Source organism: Panthera onca, chromosome D2, assembly GCF_046562875.1.
Source record: "Panthera onca isolate mPanOnc1 chromosome D2, mPanOnc1 haplotype 2, whole genome shotgun sequence".
NCBI lineage: Eukaryota > Metazoa > Chordata > Mammalia > Carnivora > Felidae > Panthera > Panthera onca.
The window spans coordinates 48,396,939-48,423,683 of record NC_138349.1 but is presented as its reverse complement, the minus strand read 5'-3'; the positions used below and the strand labels follow the sequence as shown (position 1 = coordinate 48,423,683).

The window sequence follows — 26,745 nt, the reverse complement described above, 5'->3', positions numbered from 1 at the left end:
GATGACAACTGACAAGCAGCGAGGCTGCAGTCCAGTGGCCCGTCCGTCTGACCCAGCACCTCTGCCACGATGAGGGTGGGCAGGCAGAGATGGAAGTCGAGGCAGGTGCCACGGTCCCAGACTTGGACCCCAGATTTCCCTGTAGGCTGCAGGAGCTGTGTGTGGAGGGGCCGTGGAGGCTGACCCGACCGTGAGGAGTGGCCAGAGGTGGGAATGGTGGCACGAGGAGAAGGCGGTAGAGGGGAACGCTGCTCGACCCCCAGCTTGGGTTATGTGGGGACGGGACAAAGTGCCCTTCCTGGCCCAAGATGCAGGAGGCAGGAAGATGACACGGCCAAGATGACACGGCCCTGGGGTCAGATGTCTCCGGGAGGGGTCTAGGGAGGGGCTCTACTCGTGCCGGATGATCTCGGACGAGTCACTCGACCTCCCTGGGCCTCAGCCTGACCATCTGTCAAATGGTCCTCATGCTAGGCCCACCTCACAGGGCCGCTGCAAGGATCAGAAATGATGGTGCACGTACATCACATAGTACAGTGGCGGGCACACCAGAGGGCTTGATGGACTGTCGGCTGGATCTTACTCATTTATTCCACAGTTGGCCCTGCCAGGTGCCAGGCCGCCCTGGCGCTGGAGATGCATAGAGAAAACCCTGGCTGCCCGTCCAGAGGACCGTGGAGGGCACTGGGTGCGTGGGGGCCACCCCCACCCCCACCCGCACATACACTTTGCCTTGGCCCGGCTCCCCGCGGAGCTCATCCCCAGCCCAGGGGTGGAGAAAGCGGTCCGTCAGACCCCGGGCTCCCACCTCGTCACATGAGCCACCCTCTGGATTATTTGAAAATAAAACGCAGGTGCCGTCTCACTTGGCCCGTAAATTGTCCAGCAGCTAATAGATGAGGACGTGGTTTTCACACCCGCGAGGCCGTCGTCACGCCTCACAAAACATGGCCTCTCTCAACCGTTTGCAATACGAGGACACACTTCCGCTCACCGCGTCGGGCCGAGGGTTGGGACTTGGGCTTCTCTCACCTTCTGCACGGTGAGGGGCTCTCGGGGAAGGGGACGGGCAGATTCCCATGGAGCCCATCTTCTGGGCCCTTCTGGGCCGGGGCTTCTTCCTCCCTGAAAGTGATCCTTGGGGGAGAGGGTCAGGGAGGGGGGCCGCCCTGGGGGTCCCCCCGCTTGTAGTCACTGCAGCAGCACCGTCTGTCTGGACAGTGTGACCCGGGGCTCCCCACTCCCACAGGACTCCCCAGGGGCCACAGCCACGCGTGTTGGTGGGTGGGTGTGAGTGCCTGTGTGTGAATGCATGTGTGTGGCGGGGCGAGGTGAGCACAGGGCCTCTAGCGGCTCTGGATAAAGTGGGTGTATTTAGAGGGGACTCTGTGCCTGAGGACAGACTGTTCCTGGCTCTGGACAGAGTTCTAGGGACAACCAGATGCCTGACTCTAGAGGCGGCTGCCTGCCCCCAGCAGATCGCACCCCCCCCCCTCGTCCCAGCTGCTCCTGACCCTTCTCTCTCTCCCAAAGGCTGTGGGGGAGCCCGGCCCAGGCAGCACTGGCCAGGGAGCAGCTTGGGCCGGTATTTGGATGCCTGACCCTGGGTTTCCCAGGCCAAGGAGAGAGGGCAGGCTGGGGCCTGACTCTCTGCTCATCGTGGGACCCAGCCCCAGCTCCAGCCGCTGGGAAATCCACTGGGAGTGTCTCGTCAGAATCAGAAATAGCACAGTGTGGAGGTCAGAGTGCTCGGCAGAGGACCCCACTTGTCAGTCTTGGGCGCCACAGCGCTCCCTGGGCCTCCATTTCTCCACCTGCCGTGTTGGCAATATTGTTCCCTGTCCTGGCTCCTGCTACGACTGTTAGGAGCACACATGGGACCACAGAGCCAGGGAAGACACGGGCCTGTGGCCGGCCGGTTGCCTGGCCCAGCCTCCAAGCGTGGGGGCCCAGCGGGAAGAGAAGGGCCATCACGGAGCATGTCCACTGCGGCCTGCAAGCGTGTCTTGATGGCCCCGACACATAGATAGGGACGCGGCAGCCCCACATCACACATTCTGGGAAGACAGTGGTTCTAGGAGCCTTGTCTAGGTCACACGGGGGGCCCAAGGGCTCCCGGTGGTGCTGGAGCTGAGATGGGAAGGGGTAGGGTGGTTGAGCGCGCCTGGTCTCCCTCCCCTGTGTCTGGAGCAGGCACCGAGGGGGCTCCGTGCACCAAGGCCTGGGGGCAGGGTGCTGCCTTGGGCTCAGCCCCAGTTCTGCCTCCACAACCTTGCCCTGGGAGCGAGGACTCGGGGTTTGAACCCTGGCACCACCACGTGCCCACTGGGTGGCCTCGGGCGAGCCTTCCTTCCTGGGGGCCTCAACTTCGCCCAGACAGAAATGTGGGGGGTGTGGGCATGGGGGGCGGGGGGGGGGGGCAGGGGCAGGCCCAGAGCTGGGCCGTCCTCTCCTGTCCCCTGAGGTGGACTCTGCTCTCCCCGGGCCCTTGCGGCCAGCTGCCTCTGGACATGGACATTAAGTCTAACCGGAAATCCTTCCTGTCCAGGGGAATTACTGGTTTCCACAGCTCCGGGAGATGTCGAAATGCAGGCTGTGTTTGCCTCGGGTTTGTTTTCTTTCCACGGAAAACAAAGCAAAACAAACACAGGGGCGCATGCACACTGACACACAGGGCAGATCCCCGAATGTTAACCTTGAAGCCTCAGCCCCAGCACGCAATGGGTGCCGAGGGTGGGAGGCTTGGTCCCCCCCTCTGATTTCCTGTGTGATCTCTGACAAGGTGTTTCTGCCTGAGCCACAGACAATGGGAGCAAGAGATCCACGTCTCCAGGGACCCCCTTCCCCCGCCCCCCACCGGTGGCAAGCCACGCACTGGGCCTGGTGCTCACTGAGCCATCCTATCTGCATACTATCCCTGGGGGAGCTGGGGCTCAGAGAGGCAGAGGAACTTCTCAGCTTCGCACAGCCGGGGGAGGCGGGGCTGCTGGGCACAGGGGCACTCTGACAGACCAGGACTCCAGTCCTCACACCTGTACAGATCTGCAACGGGGAGGCCAGCACCCCTCTGTTGCTGCTGGCTGGGGGGAGGGGGGTGCCTACTGCCGACAGGTGAGAATTCTCTCCTCCTCCTACCGTGTTGGGGTTGGGTCCCCTCTCCACTCACCTGCTTGGCTGTAGGGACACCCACCAGCCAGTTCAGGCTGACCCTGTCCCCGCCTGCCACTTCGCTCCCCCCGAGGGTGGCACCTGGGGGTGAGCATGCCCATAAGCAGCAAGAGGAGACTTGGTGGCTTCTGGGACTCACGGTGCACTCCAGATAACACAGGGGGAGCATTCCCTGCTTCTGGAGCCGGGGATCTCTGCTCCTGCCTGCTCCCCGCTCCTCCCCCACTGTGGTCCCTGATCCCAAGGACCCACACTTTTTCTCTGCTCTGTCCCAGAGGCTGCAGTCTGGAGGCAAAGGCTAGCCCACAGACACACGACTTGACCTATGTACTATTTAAAATTTCAGTAAACTCGTTGCCAAAATTTAAAATTGGAAAATTTGACATAACAACCTGGGTTTCCAGCCCAAGTAGTTTATTCTCAGATGGCAGCAATTGGCTGGAGCTGTGGATGGAGTGCGGCGGGACCGTCTGCCCACCAGCCTCCGTGCTGACATCACCACTGACCCCACAGGACCATGAGGGACCGTTGCTGGCATTTCTTGGCCTTGTACATTGGACTCATCTGGGGGCTTTAAAATCCTGAGGACACAGGCCAATTTCTCAAGCGTCTCTGGGGTGGGACTGTAGCTCCCATAGTGATTCTGGTGAATAGGGAAGGGCCCCCATGTGCAGGTGGCTTCTTAAGAGCCATGACTTCCCGTCCGTGGCTCTCAGCAAGAACCCCACCTTGTGACAGCCCGGCCTCATCCTGACCTTGCTCAGAAGAGAGACCCTCTCTGTTCCCTCTCCTGGGGACTTGCCAAGAGGCCAGGGACACTTCAGATTTCTCATGGTGTGATGCCCAGTGTGTGAGTCCCGAATTCTGGTCTTGGCAAGAAGCCCCAGTGTGGTCACGGCTTTGGGGCCTAGGGCTGCTGCCTCCAAGGGAGATTCACTCCTATATATGGTCACCCGGGAGTCCCATTGCTGAGCTAACGTGTGACCTAATGTGCTGACAATCTCGCCCAGTCTGGGGCCCAACTTGGGGAGGGCCCTCCCTCTGGAGAGAGCGTCTACTGTGGGGCAGAGGGGCTGGGAGAAGGCAGATCCACAGCATGGAGGCAGGGCAGGGACAAGATGACCCAGATTCGGGACAGCAGAAAGGCAGCTAGAAGACCCCCCCACCCACCCACTTGACTTCACACATCTGTGAAAACGTCCAGCTCCCCACCGATGCTCTGTGTCAACAACAAAACCCATGAGCCTCTCTCGCTTTTAAAAGTTCTTTTAATACAGCATGAAAAGGCTATATTGCTATAGGCAAGCTGTATACAGATTTTCCAGGAATAAGGCACACAACGGAATGCCATCCCGAGGGCAGCCCTTCAGAGAGGCCGGGAGCCTTCTCCGCACACCCTCCGAGCTGGGCCCACGGGTTCTGTTTGTCTCTTTAGCTGGACACACACATATTAACAGATACAGACACGGACAGGGTCACCACACGGGAGTGGAGGAGGTCCAACGGCGAGGCTGGCAACAGACAGCGATGAGCCCTTCTGCCACCAGCCCCTGGGGGACAGCTCAACCACCTCCCTGAAGGCCGGAACGCCTCCCAAACTTCAGGGTTAGTTCTTGCACTGGGCTACAATGTAGTGATGTTGGATTAAATATTCATTTAGAGTAGATTCAAGTCTATTAGATGTTGGAGGGCAGGTGTAAGGGCTCCGGCTGACAAATCCAAGTTCAAAGAGCATGGGGCCCAGAGGCGTGGCTCAGACGGCAAAACTCCAAAGAGGGGCGTCCAAAGAAGTCTGCCTCCTGCTTCGTCTTCCCTGCTGGGCCCTGCTGACCCGAGCCCTCCACCAGGCCAAGGAGGCCATCTTCGGCTCTGGCCAATCATGGAGGGGCCGGTTAGTGATAATATGCTGGCTCTGTGATACTGATACGCCCCTCTTCCCCTGGCCCACTCCCTGCCCCCCTACAAAGTTAATAACCATAATAACAAGATAATAATAAGAAGGTGCAAGAGAATGGATTACAATGCTGTGTTTGTTATCCTCAGCTGAAGAGGCTCCAAGGGGTCACTATTCCCTTTTCGGCTATGTTATCTAATAATAGCTTCCCTTAAAAAAAAGCAATACTTTCCAAAATACACATATGTATAAATACAGGACACGAACATATTAATAAGTCTAAGCACTTGGATAATATGCTTGGCCACTTAATACTGATATTTTCATCCAAGGAAAACAACACAGAATAACAACAATATGGCTTAAAGAATTGCAAAGATTTTTTTTTCCTCATCAGAATTATGTACCAACTTCATATAATATTCTATGTAGACAATATTTCCTTCTTAATGTAGTTCAGTTGCATACTTTTTACAGATCAAAGCATAGTAAAAAAAAAAAAAAAATCAAACCAAAAACAAAACGAAACAAAAAACCAACAACAGGAAAAAAGAGAAAAGTTATCACCATAAATATTTTCTTGCAGCTCAACCAGAAAGGTTTGCAAAATACTTCCAGAAATCTTCGTTTGATATTCTACTGCCCTCCTGAAATCTCCAAAGGTTTGAAAATGCCTCTCTTTTTGTTTTTTTTTTTTAATCTCAAAGATCAAGCAATTATATTTTTTCTTTTTTCTTTTTTCTTTTTTTTTAAAAAAGCCCCCTCAAATATATACAGACAAAAATCACTGTCGAGATTTTTCGGGAGAAGGTAACAAATTCAGTGTTGTGAGAAAAATTGGTAACCAGAAAAAATTTTAACATCTATGAATTTTCTTTTCAAAATACACACATAGTATTTTTCTTAAAAAAAAAAAAAAAAAGGAATCGTGTCAAGTATAACTCAAAATAAATACAAATTCACAAGTAGAGCTATCGAATACTTCATACGGGTTAAACACTGTTCTCTCTCAACTAGATCACTAGATCTACTAACTGCCAGCGATTGTCCCTTTTGAACGTACAAACCACACGCTTTCTTGTCTCCTGGGCTCCCAGGCCCTCTGAGCACTTCGTCCTCGCAGTACCCGGCCTCGACAACAGTGGCTTCTGCCGCCCATAGAGAGCTCCCCAGTTCAGCCAGAGCCGTGCAGGAGCAGGGGGTACACAGAGAGGCTGCTTTGGGGCAGGAGGGCCCGGCCCCCACGCCAGCCAGCTCTGCATAGAAGGCAGGGGCAAAGACTGCCAGCTGGATAAGCCCACTGGAAAGGTCACTTTGGGGTGATATCCCATTTCCTACTGGCCCGTGGACTCCAGCGGTCTGGAGCCTGGGTTCTTTTTAGGGTGTGGGCCTTCCCCACCGCTGTGGGACAGTCGGCAGGCTCCGGGCATCCTAGGGCCAGGGTCCCCCTCTGGGGCCAGGTCCCCGGAAGGGCTGGATCCCGGTCCTCACAGCAGAGACAAGCTCACTGCCCACCACCGCGGACACTACCTTCAGCAGTGCTCTAGAATGACTGACAGCAACAGCTTCTCCCTGGGGACAGAGAGCCTTGGGCCAGGATGACTCCAGCTCACCTTGACACCATGGAGAAGACAGGAGACAGCTGGGAGGGATCCCTCAGTGGCATTCCCAGTGGAAGGGGAGGGTGTTCACAGTCGGTTCCTGGGCATTCTGCCCCTGTGGGCGGCAGGGAGGCGGCTACAGGGCTCGGGCTGGAACTAACACACTCTTGTTAAGTGCTCAGAGGGCATGGCCCCCTGATATCTACCCTGCAGCCCCCCTGGCTGCAAATACACTCACTCCGTCTCTTCAACGTGCTCCCTGGACCCCTGGTTAACACTTCACTGTAACTCCTCAGTCGTACACAGCATTTTCATTTGAAAACAAAAGGCGATTGGGCACCCGTTGGGTGACCTTGAGCCACGGTAAACACTGAATTTCAGGCCCATTTCATGGTCTGATTTTTTTTTTTTTTTTTTCCCACAGAGGCATGATGTTGGGGCAAAATCAAGTGACCCAGTCCTGACAGATGGCTCTCTCCCTCTCCCTGGGAGAAAGGAAGGATGATGGGACAACAAAATTAGGACTTCTCACGGGGGAGAGAGAAGAGAAGGGAGCGTGATCCCTCCCACCAGCCAGGACAGCGTTCTGACCAACGTGACTTGCCCAGAGGCCTCCCTGCTCCCTTGGGAGGTAGGAAATCATTGTCCCCATTTTATAAATGAGAAGTTCTGTAGCTTACATCGGGGTTGCCAAGTGTGACAGGGGATCCTTCTCCCTCATTTTTGCAGGGATGGGGGACCTCAGGCGGGGCGGGGGTGACAGGGGGTGACGAGAAGACTGGCGCCCCTCAATTCTCACCTAAGTGACTGATGGGTGGCGGTGTGCAGTCTGGGACTTGGACGGCCTCTCCAAATAAGGCTCCATGTGAATCCCAGCACTGAAACGGGCCTCTGCTCTCTGGAGTCACTCTCTCACTTAACTAGTGGGGAAACTGAGGGCCGGAGATGAGAAGTTCTTCCCAAGGCTACGTAGTGTGTCAGCAGCAGGGCCAGCATTTGAACCCAGGTCTCCAGGACACCAGGCCTGAGTCTGTCCTGCCAGAGTGCCTTCCCCACCGGGCCCTTCAGCCTCGATCAGGAGGTGGCCCCTAGTGTTGGGGGGAGGTGAAAGAAAAGGGTAGGGAATGGGCCTGACAAAATCCAAGCACAAAATCCAATCCCAAGTGGAAAACACGTGCGGTGGGGGGCAGGGGAGGCATTGTCTGATATGCCCCAGGTCACACCGTGGAACGCTGTCCAACATTCAGTGCCTCCCTGTCCCTGACCTCTGGGTCTAGGGTTTGCAATGCTAATGATGTCAGAGGCAGTCGGGTTTGGGGCTCATGGTGGGCAGGGGGCAGAGATGCCCACTCCCCAGCAGCTGCTAGAACCGGTGTCAGCTCGCCAGGATTGCTGACACAAACAGGACAGAAAAGTAGGGCTCTCTGAGTGGCTTTGCACTCAGGGCAGACTGGAAGGTTCTGGGTAGAGAAGGAGGCCTGGGTAGTCCTGGGGAGACAGTCCCCTGCAGGCTTTGGGATTCACAGTAAATTTAGTGCACTTGTGGCCAATGCAAGGCTGCTCAGCCTAAAGGGAGTCTCAGAGGAAGGGACCCTGCAGGGGACACCCAGGGCTTTATGGGGTCCTGTGTACTGACCTCCGCTCACCCTTGCCCCTTCTGCACAGACCCCAGGCCCACCTGTAGAGAGTCCCAGAGACCCGGCTTTCTGTGGGGGCAGCTATGTCAGTAACACTGTTTGTCAACACACGCGAGACAAGAACCTAAGACGCCCCCTGCCTAGGCCGGTAAGGCTGCGAGGCCCCGCCCCCACGCACGCAGCACGGAGAGACACAGGGAGGGGGCGTGGTCTCTGGCTGGCAGGAAGGTGGCTGTGGGCGCAGCTGGCGGCGGCTCATTGCACTCGGCGGCAGTAGTAGCCCAGCACCTTGCACTTCTCACAGAGGTGCTGGGGGTGCTCCTTGCTCTGGTCGGACACGTCCAGGCCATCGGGCTTCTCCAGGGGTCTCTGCAGAGAGGAAGGAGGGAGTGGAGAGAAAGACAGAAACACAAACAGAAGCAGGGAGAGTGAGACAGACGCAGCGAGGGACAGTACCAGACAGACAGACAGACAGACGGGGAGGGGGTGCCCAGAGAGCGAGCCTGTAGTCACAGAGGTTGTTTGCCTAGGCGCTTGGGCCCTTCCTGCCTCTGGCCTGTTGCAGGTGCGTGTCCTGGGCTGGGGCTGGGCAGTGGGAGGGGCTCCTGTACCCGAGCGACTAGTCTAGACGCCACCGTGCCCTCCCCCAGGACTCTCGGAGCAAGCCCAGGACAGAGGCGGGACAGTGGGGCACAGACATCACCCAGGTGAGGAAACCGAGGCCCAGAGCAAGGAAGACCCAAGCCCAGTCTCCTGATTTCCAACACACCCAGTGCTCCTCGCCAGGCCGCTTGTCACTCCCATGCTTCGGGGTTAGGGTGGATGAGACCTCAGCTCCGTGAGGTTAGCAGCCAATGCCCCTCATCCCAAGGCCTGGTACTGTCCGTTGAGTGGCCAAATGATCAGAACTTCACTATATGATTTTAGGGAGCCTCAGTTGCCGCACCTGTAAAGTGGGCCATCACTGCACCTCGTCTGTGGGGCCGTGGGAGGAATCAGATGTCTGGATGTTTGTACGCTAAGCAGCGTGAGGCACGTACGAGAATACGTCTGTGACATAGGGAGCTTCCAGCTCCCTCTCACTCTCCTGTCCTGGTACTCAAAAGCCAGGAAAGATTTGTTCCCCTGGAAATTTTACGGAGGCTATTAGGCACACCTCTTGAAGCAGATAGTTTCGTGGCTGGCAGGCGAAGCCTCAGCCCAGAGCCCCCTCCTGCAGAACAGTCCCCTGCATGGATCTGGGGGGACTCAAGGGAAGCCAGCTGGGACCCACACGCTGGGGACAGGGAGCAAGAACTGCAGGCTGGTGTGAGGCCAGGGAGCCTCGGTGCCAGTGACCGTGACCAGGGATGGCCCTGGAGGGAAGCTGAGGGTGAGCACTGCCTCCTGGGCAGACCACGAACCTCTCAAAAGTAGTGCACTGGCTTTACCCAATACCTGGCCCGAAGCTGACACTCGCAGGGGTCTGGGAAATGGAAGAGTCACGGGGGTCTAGGAGATGAACCATGGGGACTGCGGATGGGCAGGGTTCTGATCCAAGGGTCATAAAACCCACCTCTGCACTTTCAAGCCTAGAGCCACACAGAGAAAGCCTGCAAAAAAGGACGGGAGCCTTGGCCTTGTCTCAAGGGGTTGTGAGATGACTGGCTTTCCTGGCCAGGGGAGAGGAGAAAGAGTTTGGCTTTGTGTCAGATACGGGCTTGAACCACCTACAAGCTGTGTGACCTTGGGCAAGCCACCAACCCTCTGATCCTCAGTCTCCCCGTCTCCAGAAGGGGACATTGATAACACTTTTCTCATGGGGCTGTTGTTACATCTCAGTGAGTAGAAAGAGCATAGCAGATAAAAACTATTAATGTTGCTTGTTATGATTATTAATGGGAAGGGGATACCCACCAGGTAAAGAAAGGGTCATTGAAGCCACGATTCCAAGCTTGAAGGCCTGTGAAGGCCCCATCACCTGCTCTCCTAGGCATCTCCTAAATACCAACAGCACCCCATGGGCGAGCCAGGGCCGAGGACCTCCCTGCTGGCCAAGCTCCCTGGCTGAAAGAAGGGCTCCCTGACCTTGAGCTGAACTCTGGGTCCCTATACGTCCACCTGTCATCACAGCCACACAGGGGCCACACACTCTCCGCTTGGCTCCCACAGGCCTGAGAGAGGTAGTCCTGAGATCTCCCCTCATCCAGATCAACTCAGCCTGGTTTCTAGCTCTCCTCCCCAACTCTTCATGCTGGCCGGGGCCCCTCCTTGAACCAGCCTTCCAGGTGGGGCCAGAGATTCCACAATAGGCAGGCCTGAGGCCACTCTTGCCCCCCCCCCCCCCATGGTTTACACCTTGCAAATCACTGCCACACAAATCATACCATCCCACCTGACAGCCTGGCTGGGAGGGGCACATTACTCTCCCCATATGTTACAGATGAGGAAACTGAGGCCCCAAGACATTAAGGGTCTTGCCCTGGGGCCTGCAGCTTCACCTATCTGCCCAGGGCTGTTGGACAACAACTTTCTCCTCCGGAGCCTCAACGTGCCCTTCTGTAACCTGGGCGGGAGGTCAATAACATACACTGTATGCGTGATAGAGAGAGAAGTCGGTGTCTTAAAGCACTGTATAACCATCAAGTCAAGCTCTGCGAGACTTAGCAATTGCTGTGTGACCTCCAGAAGTTCCTTAACCTCTCTGTGCCTCAACGCCCTCTTCTACAAAATGGGGCTAATAAGGGCACCTACTTGTAAGGTGGTTGTGAAGAGTAAATGAGTTAATACATGCCAAGTTAGCTGGCACGTGAAAACCAAAGTGCTGGCCAGTATTAATGTCACATATCATTGTTGCTATTATTAGTGTGATGTAGGACTGGGGGCAGGCTGGGAGCGAGGGATCCAGCTGAGTCCCCGTGGAAACGCCCTTGCGATACCCTCCCCATCCCTCCTCCTTGGCCGTGACCCTATCAGTGTCCCTTTCCCTTCCCTCCATGGGTCGGGGCTCCGCTGAGTGGAGGGCGCAGGGTGGGGGCGGGGGGGAGCCGCCAGGATGACTCCCCTCTGTGGAAGGAAAACCTTCAGCTGCTGGGATGGACCACCCCAGGGCTGCCCCCACCCCCCAGCAGGGAGGCAGAGCCCTTCAGTGTTTTCTTCTCCTAGGGGGCAGGGGAGCCGCAGCCGGAGCCTGACGGGAAACAGATGTGGCAGGAGAGGGAGGAGAGGGAACCGGAGGGTTCTCAGGGGATGGATGCCCCACAGGTCAGAGCTCAGGGGGCAGAAGAAATAAAGCAGCTCCTCTCCGCCATGGGGGCCTGGGGGGGGGGGGGTGTGGCGAGGGCCCCAAATCTTCCTCTGAGCTCTTCAAAGGCCCCTGATTGCTGGGGAGGCGGGTGGGGACATGCCCCTCCCCACCCAGCCTGCAACCCCTCAGAGACAGAGGAGCCAGGTGAAAAGTTCGTAGAGTCCAGGAGAGGAGATTGGGGATGCTAGGTGCTGGGACACTGGGTCCTAGGCCCCCTTAACATTGCCTGGCTGAGGGGCTTGCTCAAGCCCTGTGGTCTCTCTGGGCCTCAGTTTCCCTACTGCACACAGCAGGGTTCAACCAATAGGGCTGACAGACGGAGAGGGGAAGAGCAAAGCCACATGTTTCCGGAGGATCCTTCTGGGTTGGGTACCAGTGCAGAGACTGAGCCTGAGTATAGGGGTGCCCGTGGGGGGCTGCGCTGAGACTGAGTGTGGCAGGATGCTCCAAAGCACAGCTGGCCTGGGGATGGCGGCTCCTTCCTCGTGGAAGGAGCGAGGAGCCCTGCCCTGCCGGATGCTAGGGCAATACAGGGGCAGGGGCCGAGGAGGCTGGAGCCACTGCAGGGAGGCTGGCACCCTGGCCTCAGGCCTGTGGGCGAGACCGTGCCTCTCTGCTCAGGTTGCAGAGGGTATGGGCATCATAAGGACCAAGTGAGCCTCCCAGACCCCCAGCACCGACCCAAGTCCTGCCCTGACCCGTGCAGCTGAGCCCCCTTGGGGGCTCCCCAGCCCAGCCCGCCACCGTGACGTGGCCTCCGTGCTCCCCTTTCCCTCTGGCCCCAAACTTGATCCCTCTTCATGAAACCCAGCTTCTCTACGGACCTTGAGACAATCACTTACACCCCTTGCCTCCGTTTCCCCCTCTGTAGAAAGGAAAGACAGCAGTGCTGACCTCGTGGGGTAGCTGAGAGGATGACGGGTATTAAGTACGGTTATAATTTTCCCATCCTTGCCCTCTCCCATCACGGGGACCCACCTGCAGCCTCCTCTCTCCCTCCCGCCCCCAGGAGCACGCTGAACCCTTCGCTCCGGCACACCCAGTGCCTGTGCAGCTGAGCTGAGACACATACTGACTCCCGCCTGGCCTCAGGCCTGGGCCCCCCAGCACTTCAACAGACCGTCTCCAAGCACAGAGGCAAGTTCAACCCCATTTCCCACCTGGGGACCTTGGGAAGAAGACGGGGCTTCTCAGGGCCCTGCTTCTCCTCCCTGTGAAATATGGATGAACAGAACACCCCGTCTGAGGACAGAGTATACATGAGGGGTGTGTAGGGACTCAGCAGATGATGCCCAGAGGATGATTCGGGCCAGAGTTTCCCTAAATGCCAGTTGCTAACCCTGTCCGATTGAATCCCGTCGCTGCAGTTGGAGAAGGGAAGGCCTAGAAGCCCTGAACTTGGTCGTCCTTCAGCACCTGCACAGATCTGGCCCCGGAGGAGCCCTCAGCCAAGTGGGTCCATGAGAGAAGGAATGAACCCCTCTGAACAGCACTGGCCATGCCCCAAGTGCCCCTGGGAGCGAGGAGTTCAACCCACAAGGTAGTGTGATCATTGTCACACATGGTGGGAAAGGTGTTTTGGACTGGCGTCTCCGACCTCAGGAATTGCCGGGAAATCAGGAACCAGGACGCCTTGTCTCCTTTGAACTGCCCACTCCTGGCCCCATTCCCTGGATGTGCTCCCCAAACACTAGGCCCACCCACCGGGTCACCAGGCCTGTCTTGGCACTCCTGGGCCTGGGTGCCCCCCTCTTTGCCGTTAGGATGTGGGCTAGGCTCTGCCCCTAAGGAGACCCCCGTCTGCTGGACCTTGATGGCCAGCTTTGAGTCTCCTTGCCCACCTGTCATAGTGTGGTTGATGGGAACCACAGAAACCCTTGGGGGAGGGGGTGGGGAGGTCTGCAAACAGAGGCAATGGAGGCCAGCATGAGGGTCATAAAATCACAAGATGTTTCAATCAGGAGAATCCTCTCAGATGGCTCCCACGTGCGCTAACAGGATAAAGCCCAAACTCCACACCGTGGCCTCCGAGCCAGTCCCAGGCGGCCCGCCCCATCCCACCTCTGCTTCACCCCTCAGCTCCGCCAGTGCTCTGTGCCTGACCCTGGCCTCCCCACTTCGCTCATGCTGTTCCCTCCAGCTCGGCCACCCCCATGCAGCCCCCTGCAAGCCTCCACCACAGCTCAGCCAACATCAGTGCCTCACGGGAGCCTTCCCCAAGAGCCTCAAAGCCCACCTCCCTTCCTGGCCCACCTCCTCCACCCCTCTGCTCCTGCCATCCTTCTTGGTGACTCGGCCCACACGGGGAGGACTGGCCCTAGCCCTGGCTCCTTAGTGCCCCCACGCCATCGTCAACGTGACCTTCTCTCCCACTGCCCCCTTGGCCACACCCTGGACTTGGTCTTCAGACCAAGAGCTGCTCTCTGTGCAGCTCCACCCGGCCTGGGCCCCACCGCATCCTCCCTTCCCATTAGGGCCCTTCTGGCCTCCCTTCCCGGCCATCCGGCTGACATCCCAGGACCACGCACGATCACACTTCTCCAAATATGCCAGCTCTTCAGCCTTCCTCCCTCTGAATCACTGTCCTGGCAAACCTCTGCCCCCGTCCACTGACTCTGGCCCACGCCTGCCCCGTGACCCTGCTGGAGCAAGTCACAGAACCAGGCTGATGGCGCCAGTTACAACCTCACACCTCCCCGGGCCTGGGACGCAGCTAGATTTCTCTAGGAGGCCCATTTCCTCCGTCCTTCCCCGAGGCCACCACACCCCTCCTCACTCTCATTTCTCCTGAAAACCTCCTGTCCCATTTCAGAGAGAAGACGGAAGCCTTGGAAGTGAAGCTCCTCTTCTTTGTGCCATCAAACCCACCAACCTTCCTGACCACTCCCACGTCCCCCCCCCCCCCCCCCCGTGCCATGGTAAGGCATCACCCCCCTTGCTCCCGTATCATCAGCCCTTTGCTTCCTTCTGGATCCTTCTCACTTGCCTGTAACATGCTCCAGGACTTCCCGTCTCCATAACACCCACCTCAATGCCACCCGCCCTCCCGTGGCTACTGCCCCTATCGCTGCTTCTCTCTACAATCAACCCCCCTTGAGGGAGTAGACAATGAAGCCTGGCCCAACGGACCCCTCCAACCCCTGTCATGGCTCCACAGCCACGGCCCCAGACGACACGTCCACTAAGAATCGACGTCTCCACTCTGTCCTTAACGCCTGACCTGCAGGGCACCGGCTTAGTGGTTCTCAGACCTTAGGTGCAGTTCAACGAGATGTGCATGTCATTTGAGGACCACCTCCGTGTTGCCAAATCTCCAGGGCACTTGGCCATGGCCATTATACCAGACATCTCTGCACCAACCACACCTGCCCACTTGAACGGTACACCGCCCCCCGCCCCCCGACCTCCAGGACTCCATGCTCCCCGGTTCTGCTCCATGATGGATCCTTCCCCTCCAGCTGAGCCCCCAGTGCTGGGATTCTCCAACACATGGACTGGGGAATTCTGTCTCTACTTTGTCTACATTCTGCAGGAAATCTCATCCACTTCCTACATACCTCTAAGTCCATGATAACCAAGTATGTAGAAGCCACTGTGACTTCTCATATGAGCTTCAAAATAAATCCGACTGCCTTCTTGACGTCCGGACTTAGATTTTTCAGGAACATCTCAAATGTAACATGTGTATCAGAGGACTTTTGCTTTTATCTGGGATGCCTAGGTCTCACCCTGCCCTGCCCCCAGCCCAGGATGCCCACCTCAGTAAGCGTACTCCCTCCACTCAAGGGTGATAGTTCTCCTGGATTCCTGCCTCTCCCTCACCTCCCACATCCAATCCGGTGACATTTTGTGTTGGACTCAGGTCCAAGGCCACCTCCTAGGTTCAGACCTTTCCCAGCACACACGGGATGGCATGGCTTTCCCACTGGACTCCTCACTTTTGATTAGCCAGCCCCACCAAGACTAATCTCTGCACACACCCAGAATAATCATCTCAAAGTAAAGCTGACAGTGCTGTTCCTCATGGGTTTTGAGAGAGCACCCACCCCACCCCACCCTATTCCTCTTGCCCTGCTCTCCTGATTCTTCACTTAGGTTTGGGCCTTGACCACCCAAGTCCTTAAGGCCACGGGGGATTTGCACCTGCTGTACTGTCTTCTTTGGATGGCCGTCCCCCGCCTGTAATAGGTCTGGCTTCCTCCCATCCTTCAGGCCCCAGAGTAAACGGGCCTCCTCTTTGCAGCCTGCAGTGAGTACATCCTCCCTGGGATGACACCTCTGTCCCCCAGGCCCCAGCATGCCCACGTGTACCTTGGCCACCAGCCCCACGCTCAGTGCCTGGTACACTGAGGCCGTCCTGTATGCATGAGTCAACTGAGTGAGCAAATGAACGAGATACGTGTTCTCTGGAGTGAGTGCCCTGCTGCCCCCCACATCCCCGCTCATCTCACAACAGGACCCCGAGCTCATTAGTACCGAAGAATTCACCGGGGGTCTGCGGTCTCAGAGTCTTGGTGAAATTGCCCCTTTACCCTCCTTCCCTGGGGAAATGGTGCTCCTTCACCCCCATTTCGGATGAGAACAACAAAGGGCCAACGTGGAGAGATCTGGTCTCCTCCTTGTCATATGAAGGAGTAAACCAAGGCCCAAGAGGGACAAAGTCACCCTCCCCCACACCCGAGGCCCTTCAGAGAGCCCCTCCCGCCGTGGCTCCCGCGCTCCCGGCGCCCGCAGCTCACCTGCTTGTGCGGGTACACGTTGATGTGGCACTTGATGCACTCCTGCCCCATGTTGGCCCAGGAGTTCCCGCTCATCCATTTTCTCTTGCACTTGGGGCACTTATACTCGCCGAAACAGCGCTTCTTGCCCTGGTACGGGGTCAGACCCTCGCCTTTGGGGCGTGCCTAGAGGACAGGAAGCAAACGTAGGGCGTTGGGGTCCACCGGCCCAAACTGACGCCCCTACAGGGGTTGCCCGGTCTTCCCCTTCAGCCTTCACACTCCATGTGCAGACACCTTTCGTCCCCATCCAGGGAACACCGGGCGACCCCCAGAGCACACCCGGGATCCCAAGGCTGGGAGACCCACACAAGGGAGACAGAGAACAGAGGAGGCGATGGAGGGTACACATCCTTTCTAGATTTCGGGGACCAAACTGTGTGATGGTGGCCAGGAATTACTTCTCTGACTCCGATGTCGTAAAAAGGCAGCCAGTGGTCGCATGCACCCGCACACAGGTGCTCTTTGGCCACACGGTGGTGTGGTTTAAAGGGTTATTGGGCAGTGTGTGTGTGGGGGGGGGGGGTGCCCGGGTGGCTCAGTCGGTTGGGCGTCCTACTTCGGTTCGGGTCTCGCGGTTCGTGGGTTCAGGCCCCACATCAGGCTCCGTGCCGGCAGTGCGAAGCCTGCTTGGGATTGTATCTCTCTTCCTCTCTCTCTGCCCCTCCTCTGCTTGCGCTCTCTTTCTCTCTCCAAATAATAAATAAACTTAAATGGTTATCGGAGAGGCAACGCAGGCACAACGAATGCAACCCGGAAGGTGTGTCTCCCCTCCCCCTGGTCCCGGCCACAGCTCCCCTCCTGGAGGCTATCTTCATTTTCTTTACACCACCCCGGGATGGGTTCTGCATTTACAAACATACACAACATATAGACACGCACTCACGTCCCCATCCCTCACTCGAGGGACACCTTATACCTTCCGTTCTGCATCTTCCCTTTCTTAGTAAGCTATCTCGGGCATATTATTATTGTGAGATACGCAATAACACACCTCTTCCCTGCATCAGTACAAACAGCCCTGCCGTGTTCTGTTTAACAGCTGTACAGCGCGGCGTCTATGCGAGCTCTGCGGCGCTCGCCAAGCACCACGACAGAGCACCTGGGTTCTCCCACTCTTCAGCTATCGCAGTGCGACAATGTGTAATTGTGTGTGCGTGCGTGTGTGTGTACGTATCACATTTTGCACGCGTGAGGGGACGCGTGGGGGATAAATCCCCAGAGATTAAACCGCGGTGTCAATGGGGATGCCCGCTTTCAATTCTGAAGGATAATGACGCATTGCCCCCGGCCCCCGCCCCCACCACCCTGCAGGGGTACCAACTTAATGTCCCATTTTCTCGCCAGAATCGCTGTCACTGTTGCCAGTCTAAGAGGTAGAAAGTCTTCTCAGAGTGGCTTTGACTTGTCTTTTATTGCAAGAGAGAATTCCCCGTGCATTTAAGAACCACTGTGCTTCCTTGGTTAATGTGTCACGTGGGTTGATCTGTGTCCTTCGTGATCTTTTTTTTTTCTGCTGGGGTTTGTTATTTTTCTTGTTGGCTTGTAACTGCACTTTATCTATTAAAGAGACTAATTCTCTCCTGCGTGGTGTTTTTGGTTTTGGTTTAAGCAGCTTTAACAAGATATGATTCACAGACCCCACATTTCACCTGTACGAGGTGTACAATTCAGTGGGTTTTAGTATACTCACAGAGTTTTATATTAACCCTCACTGCAATCTAATTTTAGAACATTTGGTTGTCCCCCCCCCCCCCAAAAAAAAAAAGAAACCCTATATCCATTATACCCTTCTCACCCTACCCAGCCCTGGGCAACCACCAATCTCCTTTCTGTCTCTAGAGATTTCCCTGTTCTAGATGGTTCATATACGAGGAATCACACAATAATCATCCTCTTGTGTCTGGCTTCTTTCATTCAGTGTAATGCTTTTAAGGATCATCCATGTAGGAGCACGTCTCAGACCTTTATTCCAACTTGTTGCCAGATACTATCCCATTGTGTGGACACGCTGTATTTTATTACTTATTCATCAGATGATAGACATTTGGGTTGTTTCTAATTTGGGGCTATTATGAATTACACTGCGATGAACATTCACGTACAAGCTGCAAGGTGTTTTATAAACTTGGATTAGTCACCTCAGTATTTGAAAATGGGACATTTCGGGGGCGCCTGGGTGGCTCAGTTGATTAAGCGGCTGACTTCAGCTCAGGTCATGATCTCTCGGTCTGTGAGTTCAAGCCCCGCGTCGGGCTCTGTGCTGACAGCTCAGAGCCTGGAGCCTGCTTCCGATTCTGTGTCTCCCTCTCTCTCTGCCCCTCCCCTGCTTGTGTTCTCTCTCTCTCTCTCTCTCTCAAAAATAATAAACATTTAAAAAAATTAAAAAAGAAAAAGAAAACGGGAGATTCCACCTAGAAATAGGACCACATTGGTCCAGAAATCTCTCAGGTGACTATTCACTGAGGCTGAGGAGTGGCCCCATCACAATGCACATCTTCCGTGTCGTCTCTGTTCCAACCAGCTGCTCCTTGCATTTACGTCACATACTTGGCACTTGTAGGCTTTGGGTCTGACACAGGCTTAAACACACGTTCTCCACTGTGGATATTCAAAGTGTGGGTCCTAGACTGGCATCCGCAGCATTACCTGAGAGCTTGTTATAAATGCATGGTCTCAGGCTCCACCTTAGATCAACTGAATGGGAATCTGCATTCTAACAAGAGCCCCAGGGGATCCAAGTGCCATTAAGTTTAAGAAGCTCTGGGCTACAGGGTGATCCGTCTCTATAGTCATGTTTGTCCGGGTAATTGCCCATTCACAAAGTAGCGCATAAAGGTTAAGAGCACAGACTCTGGACTGAAATCCCAGCTTTGTGATCTTACGCAAGTTACTCGCAAAGATAATGACAGGAACCACCATCTGACTATTCTGAAGATCAAACGAGATAATACATGTAGAACACTTAGTGCCTGATACATAAAACAGCAATATTAGTTATTATTATTTACTAATATAGAATAATAGCAGCATGTAAAGCAATAATTTCTTCCTTCAGGAACCGTGTCTCTTATCCCCAAGAGCCAATACCACCACTTGGTGACAGCCTACTAGAATTTCAGGCAAATCACTAAAAAGGGACATATTACTGAGTGTGTAAATCTAAATTTAGAAAGTGACAACAATACTGCCCTGATCTCTTGGGCCTGCTGCCTAATGTCTTTAGATCTTTATTGGCCTTCCTGGCGGCCATTACATCCTGGGGAGGACGTTCAGTCTGAGCTCCAAGGCAGGGCTGGCTCTCAGCACTGGCAGGTCTGTGAGGGAGGCTGGTTATGCCGAGGGGAGCACTCAGCATGCAGTCGGCATCCAGGCTCCAGTCAAATTGCGGTAGAGGGGTCAACTTATGCTTTGAGCTCTGTTGGTCTGAGGTCCGTGGGTGTGCGGTGGTCCCTCTGACCCCTTCTGGTGCCACCCTTCCTACCTGGTGCCTGGTACCCGCAGCTTCGAAGCAACTCTAGCTTCTATGGCCTCCCTTCCCAGTAATCCTGAAATAAATGCTAGATGCACTCTTTCCCTGGTGTCTCCACTCATAAAGGCACCTACACTTAAAAGGTGCCTTTTAGGATGGTGAGGCACATGGTAGCATGTGAGACTCCTGGATTGAAGGGGGAAATGTGGGGGCCATCACCAGTCAGGCCCACTCTGGGATCTGGCCCTACAGGCTTCTGGACTCAGAAACTGACAGGCCCTGCAGCTGGGGCAAAGGGCAGGGGGCAGGGTATCAGAGGGAGAGGGCAAGGCATCCTGGGGTCACTCAGCAGAGTGAAAGGTGAGGAATGGGGCAGAGCCGACAAAGAGTCTCTGCTTCAGAAGGAAACCCACACGAAAAAGATGATACAGAATGTGCACCAGAGAGAGAAGCAGGCAGAAGAGAGGAAGGAGCGAGGGGAGGGTCGGAAAGCACCACCACACCGTGTAATTAGAAAACCAGCCGTTCTGGAGCCATCCATCAGGGAGCGTGAACTGCTGGGCAGGGCCCAGGGACAGGGGCTACCGCCTCCTGCAGGACCAGATGTCCTCAGCACCCCATTCCCACCCTGCCATCAGGCCAGGCACTGGCACCCCGCTGCATGGGACATGGCTCACACCATGGATGCCACGGCCAGGTGCCGGTGATCACATTCTGCCTCTGCTGGGACTATCTGGGGGACCCCGAGTGAGTTACTCAACCTTTCCGTGCCTTGGTCTCCTCATCTGGAAACCAGGATCGTGGTGAGGGCCCGCTCCCCAGGCTGCTGGAAGGATGGGAGGCATTCATGCATATGAAGGTGTTAGCTGACAGCTGGACATTACAAGTGCTCACTGACCATTAGCAATTTCAGGATGATTTTTCTCCTGGGGCTGGTGCAGGGAGGGGTAGCAGCTGCCTCTGGGGCGATGCAGAGGCTGGGGCTGAGACCCGGGGGGTGTAAATCATAGGAGGAAAGCTCCCAAAGATGGGAGGGCACCTGGGTAAAGGGTGGGCCCACTATCCCCAAAGACGGAGGAGGTGGCAGGCAAAACAGGGACTGCATTAGGTATTTTCACCTTCTGGAATTTTCAGGGAAGAACCAAGAAAGACAGGGGAAGGCCACGGAAGCTCTGTGGTGCTGCTGGCGGAGAACAAAGGGAAGAGCAAAGAGGGGAGACGCTTACAAGGTGCCACCTGTGTGCGGGGCTTTGCGCTCAGGGCTCCACAGCCTATCAGGCTCCCGCTCGACTCTTCCCATAACCCTGTGGGGCAAGGAATATCATCAACCCATTTAACAGATGGCGAAACTAAGGCACAGGGAAGGGGCCGGACTCGCCAAACAGCTTCCAGTGTCTGAGAAGCAGGACTAGGCCCAGCGGGCTTTTCCACGAGGCTACGTTTGGCTTCCCTTTTCTGTCTGTCACCCCCAAATGTGTCTCTACCACAAAGCTGAGGCCTGTACTCAGAAGAAACGTCCTCAGCCCCTCTGCTCAGCCCAGCCTGGCGGCTCTGCCCTCCTGCGGGTCACAGGGGGAGAAATGGCCTGCAGGGCAGGGGTAAAGAGGCAGTGGAAGCCGGGGAAGACAGGCCAGAGGGCAGCTCTCAGCTCAGCAGCAAGGAGCCGCTTCCTGGAAGGACTTACTCCAACACTGTTTATGCTTACAGAGGAGGGCAGGGCCAAAGGGAGGAGGAATTTTTGATGGAACAAAGACTTCTCTACCCCCCACACTTTCCCCCTGCCTCCTCCCAGAAAGGCCAGCCTCTTCTCATAAACTTCAACATGAAACAGACGCTGACTGCCGACGGCTCTGCAGGGGCCGCCACCCGCCCGGGCTGGGAAGGATGCCAGGCCTGACCTGCTCTCCTGACCCGGGCCCCTGCCACATACGGCTCTGGGGAATCGCATCAGCCCCGGGCACAGCTCACTGGTGCTCGACACCACCCTGGTAGCACAGACAGGCCCTCTGGGGGCCGGAGAGGCAAGATGACTGGCTCAAGGACATACAGCAAGCCAGGGACTGAGCCGGGAGGAGGGGTTGGATCCTCCGGCCTCCAGACCGTGGCTGGAATCCTTGCGGAGGGCAGCCTGGGAAGTGGGCAGTGGGGGCTGCTGTGGGGGTAGAAAGGAAAACCTGGGCCAAGCAGAAGCTGAGAGCAAAGCTGGGCAGGTTGTGGGCAAGCCTCCTGCTTGGGAAGAGACACAGATGATGCTGACACTATCTGGGCACGGCTCCCTGTTTTTTTTTCCCAACAGCTCAGGAGATTTCTTATGGTTGATGGTAAGATGGTGAGCTGCCTGTCACTGGTGGTATGCAAGCAGAGGTTGTGTAAACCACTCTCAGGGAGGCTGCCAAGGGGACTTCTGTCTCGGTCAGACAGTTGGACCAGGTTACTGGGAGGGCGCTTGTAAGTCTTGTTGCTGGAGAGGGCCAACTAGCAGGGGTGGAGACAGGGCACTCCCAGACACCACCGGGAGTGGGACCAAACAGGTATATTTCCTGCTAGATCCCTACAGCACACAGTTTGGTGAACAGCCTTCCCGCAGCTTTTAGAAATGACCGTTCCCCCAGCAAATCTATTTCCGGGCAGCCGTCCTAAGGAAACCATCAGAGATACGGACCAAGAGGGTGTTCAAGAATGTTCAGCATTGTTTATGACGTGAACAGCTACAATGAGCTAAACATTCAACACCAATGCCCTGGTGCCCTCAATGATGTTACACCCATCGGATGAATGACAGCAAAGCCGTTGAGATGCTCATGAGGAATTTTTTTGAAGGGTTTGGGGAAATGCCAATAAAGAAAACAGGACAAGGTGACAGGACATGGGCTGCTCCCAGAGTAAACCCATAAAAAGGAAAAGGGTGCACGAAAAGGGCCGGCAGGAAGACAGAAGCCTTCAGAGGTTGCCTCCGGGAGACAGGATCCTCTATTCTAATTAAGGAATTGTCTTTAATGAGTAGGTGTGACTTTGGCGGTTCATCCTGCCGCTCCCTGGCCTGCGAGCCCCTCCTGCCCACAAGGGGGCGCCCTATGCTTTCCCAAGGTGGTGGCAACCCATCAGAGATGGCAACTCTACCCATACTTGTCCCCCCTTTGCCCCTGCAGGTGTGGCCACTGGGGCTTGCTGGACCCTGGCCAGCCTGCTGCTGGTTCTGTTGGCCCGTACTCATGTCCATAGGGCGGCCCTGCCCCCAGCCACCCAGCAGACTTCCCACCTCCTAGATTCCATCCACTCCCTCAATTTTGAGGACAGCTGGGAAGTATCCGCACCTGTCACATGACACAGAGCTTGGCTGGTCAGTCTGCCAGTCAATTTCCCTGCCCCTGTTTCCTGGAGTCCCACCCAGAGTGAGTAAGCCTTGAGGGTGAAGCTTGCTGTCCTCTTGCCCCTTTTAGATGGAGTCCCTTTTGCAGGGAGAGGACACTGTCGCCTTTGGTAGCTTGTGGCAGAGAGTCCCAGGGACCCTGGGCCCAGGAGGGGGCAGCAGGGTGGGCCTGCTGAGGCTATGTCCCCTGCATGTCAGGACTCCATGCCGGGTTCTGTTCCCAAGGATGCACGGGCTCTGCTCCCTGGATATAGGGCTCTGGCTGTGGTCCCAGCTGCAGGCCTCACCCCAGCCCTGGCCGCACCACCTCTGCCTGCCTGGGAGAGCAGCCTACGCCCAGCCAAGCTCTGGGACAGAGTAACAGCCACACTCTGGCCAGGGCCTTTGTATTCCTACAACCCCTACCTTATGAGCTAAGTATGATCAGTCCCAGGTTCAGACAAGAACACTGAGGCACGAAGAGGTCAAAGTAACTTGCCCAAGGGCATACTGCCAGCCAGTGGTGGAGTCTGGATCTGAACCCAAGCCATCTGACTCAAGCCCACTCTCTCAATTGCCCTGCAACATGCCAGGATTACACACAGATAAGGAACCCGCCCAGCCAGGATGGGAAGAAACAGGAAACGGCTGCTACTGTCATGGGTCCTGGCATGCTGGGTGGCCCTGGGGGTGTCCCTTCCCCTCTCTGGGCCTCAGATTCTCCATCTCCAGAGTGAGGGTGGCACTGACCTCTAGCCAGGGTCCTCTCCGAGGTCCATAAGTCAACGTGTGCCTGGCAGGCCCACTCACACTCCCCTCTCTGCTATGGAGCTCTAGGCCGGCCCACGGTGCATCCAGCTGAGAGGCGAGGGCCGGAGCCAGGAGGAGCAGGGGGAGGAAATAAGGAACAGATGGGCTCCTAACCGGCTCCCTGTCCCACCCTGTCTGCATGCTTTCTTGCAGCCGGGTGCCTGGGTACTCCTGGCCCAGAGTTGGGAGAGGAAGAGCCCCGGGTCTGAGAAGTGTGAGATGCCCTTCCCCACAGAGGCTGAAGGGGCAGGGGTGACTGGTGCATAGTCCCAGGACCCCTTGTGCAGTTTTGCTGGCCCTTCCTAGATAGTTCAAGAGGGTTCTGGGGGCTCTTTCTGGATGCTAGGCCGCCCCCCCCCGGAGGGGGGCACTGCCCCTCTCCTGGATCCCCCTCTGTTGAGTCCCCCAGCCTTTCTCAGGCCTACCCTTTTGCCCTCCCTGCTGTCTGTCTCGAGACTGGGACAATGGGAAATGAACAGGGGCTGTAGCCAGACGCCCGGGTTTGGGCCCTGGTCCTCCCATGCTCATCTCCAGTCTCTTCGCCTGCAAATGAGGGGGCTGTTCTGGAGAAGCTGAGACAATGCCATTTAGTGAGCACTTACTATGTGCCAGCTGCTTCCCAATGGCAGCCTCTCCATTTGATGGAATTGCAAAGCGAGGCCCAGAGAGGTCAAGCAACCTGTGCAGCACCTCACAGCCATGGAGTCCAGATTTGAACCCAATCTGCTAGCTCCAGAGCAACACTTTCCTCCTGCACAGCCGCTCCATGAAATGGCTGTGAGAAAGTTAGAGAACAAGCCTGTTCCCAGAATGACCCCACCTCTGACCCCCAGCCCCTGGCCATCAGCTCAATTACTCAGTCATTCAACTAACATTTCCTGAGCACCTACTCTGCACCAGGCTCGGTGGAACATTCCAGGAAGACAGATGAGGAAAGTTCTCACAGTGGGGCCTGCCAACGGGGCCAGCCCTGCGACCCTTTCTCCAACTGTGGCCCACACTGGTTATGGACACCGGCAGCCACATGCTCTGGCCCAAGTGGGACTCAACACCTGCAGAAACAGTCGTGGACCCATGTCCTCAGGCAGAGACCACATTTCACCCTCCAGGTGACAGGGACGGAGCCAGTGCTCGGCACTGGAGATTATCTCTAATCGATGCAACAGCCCTCCAAAATCATCACTCGTAACCCTAATGACAGATAAGGAAACTGAGGCTTGGGAGAGGGGCAGCGACTTGTCTGAAGTCACATAATGAGTAAGCAATGGGGCCAGGTTCTGAGCTCAAGTCTGTCCAGTGTTGACACCCACGCGTTTCCTTCTCCTGTGCTCTGGGACACTGCTTTAGGGACCCTCCGAAGCCCCCCACACGCACATGTCCACACACACACGGCCCACAGAGGCAAGCAGGACTGGTCCAGGCAGCTGCAGGCTCTGCGGAGGCCCCAGAGGAAGCAGGGATCAGAGGGACAGGTGGGCTGGGCCACACGGCCTGTGGGCTGCCGGGAGGGAGGGGGGACGAGGCAAGAGGCCACCCTGGGTTTCCTCTGGAGCCTCAAGGGCCCCCTTGTTTGAGCACAGGCATCCTCGTCACCTCCCCTGGGGCCCCCTCCCCTTTTCTGGGTTCCTGCCGCAGCACAGCATGCGCCCAGAAAGCCCAGCCTCCTGTCACCCCTCCCACCCCGTTCCCAGCCCAAAGCCACCGCAAAAATGCCATCCTGATTCCACAACACTAGGGTTTGTCAAAGTGCCGGGGAACAATGGAAGCTTTCACAGTGCCAGGAAAAGGTCTCAGGAAAACCCTGGGGAGGGGGCATGGAGTGGGGGTGTGGAGAGGAGGGAAGGGCCGAGAGAGAGAGAGAGAGAGAGAGAGAGAGAGAGAGAGAGAGAGGAGAAAACAAGGGGGAGGCAGAGAGAGGCAGGGAAGAGAGGTGGAGTGACATCAGGAAGAGGGACAGGGAGGGTGGGGAGCAGAGTCTGGGAGAGGAGGGCCACAGAGTGACAGGACGAGGTGAGAGAGGAGGCGGGAAACAAACTGCAGCGGAAACGGACACCCGGAGACCAAGCCCCTCCGGGCCCCGCACCCCACCCCCATGTCTCCAGCCCGGTGCCTGTGCCCTTCGGAGCCCTGGCAACGAGGCGGCAGAAACCCCTCTCTCCAAACCCCACCCTGAGGCCAGGCAATGTGAAGTGCTTTTGGGCTAAACTTTTTGGAAAGCCAAGACTTTTTAATCACATGAACAACCACTCCCTGAGTTATCTGTTTCCTGCTTCTGGCTTTCCTCCACCAGCAAACCACATGGATCAGAGCTTAGGGGCGGGGAGGGGAAGAGGGGCCGGTCCAAAGGGGTGAAAAACATCCGAATCATAGCGATTGCAAAAGATCTGGGTTTTCCTCCCCTCCCGCGGCTGCAGAGAGAACCACTGCCCATCCCGCGGCCACTGTAGGAGATGATTGTAAGACCCGCAACCGCCCTGCGGTTTGCCCATAGCTGGATGCTACTGAGTCGGACAACCATTTGCTCCAGGTCCCTGCACGTCCCTGTTTGGGTGGCCCATTTGCTCTGCAAGCCCTTTCTTCTGACTGCCGCCTCTCCCGCTCCAGCCACAACCGGGGTTCAGCCAGGCAGTCTCCCTGTGGTTTAATGACCACAGCAGGCTGGGACACCCCCACTCCCTGCCCATCAACCTGCAGGACTGAGGCAAAACACCAAAGGCTCCTTCCCCATCAGGCCCAGATGACCTTTTTCT

The 26,745-nt window shown here is 56.4% G+C and overlaps 1 protein-coding gene across 1 annotated transcript in view; it reads right to left on the bottom strand.

The window, feature by feature from the left end:
- Positions 1 to 4,418: 4,418 nt before the first annotated feature.
- ZCCHC24 (zinc finger CCHC-type containing 24) overlaps positions 4,419 to 26,745 on the bottom strand; it is a 63,252-nt gene continuing 40,925 nt past the window's right edge. Inside the window, exons 3-4 of the mRNA XM_060642357.3 lie at positions 16,326 to 16,490; positions 4,419 to 8,669 (exon numbers count right to left, since the gene is read on the bottom strand). Coding sequence (XP_060498340.1) covers positions 8,556 to 8,669; positions 16,326 to 16,490 — 279 coding nt within the window. The 3' untranslated portion in view covers positions 4,419 to 8,555. The remainder of the gene's footprint in view (positions 8,670 to 16,325; positions 16,491 to 26,745) is intronic.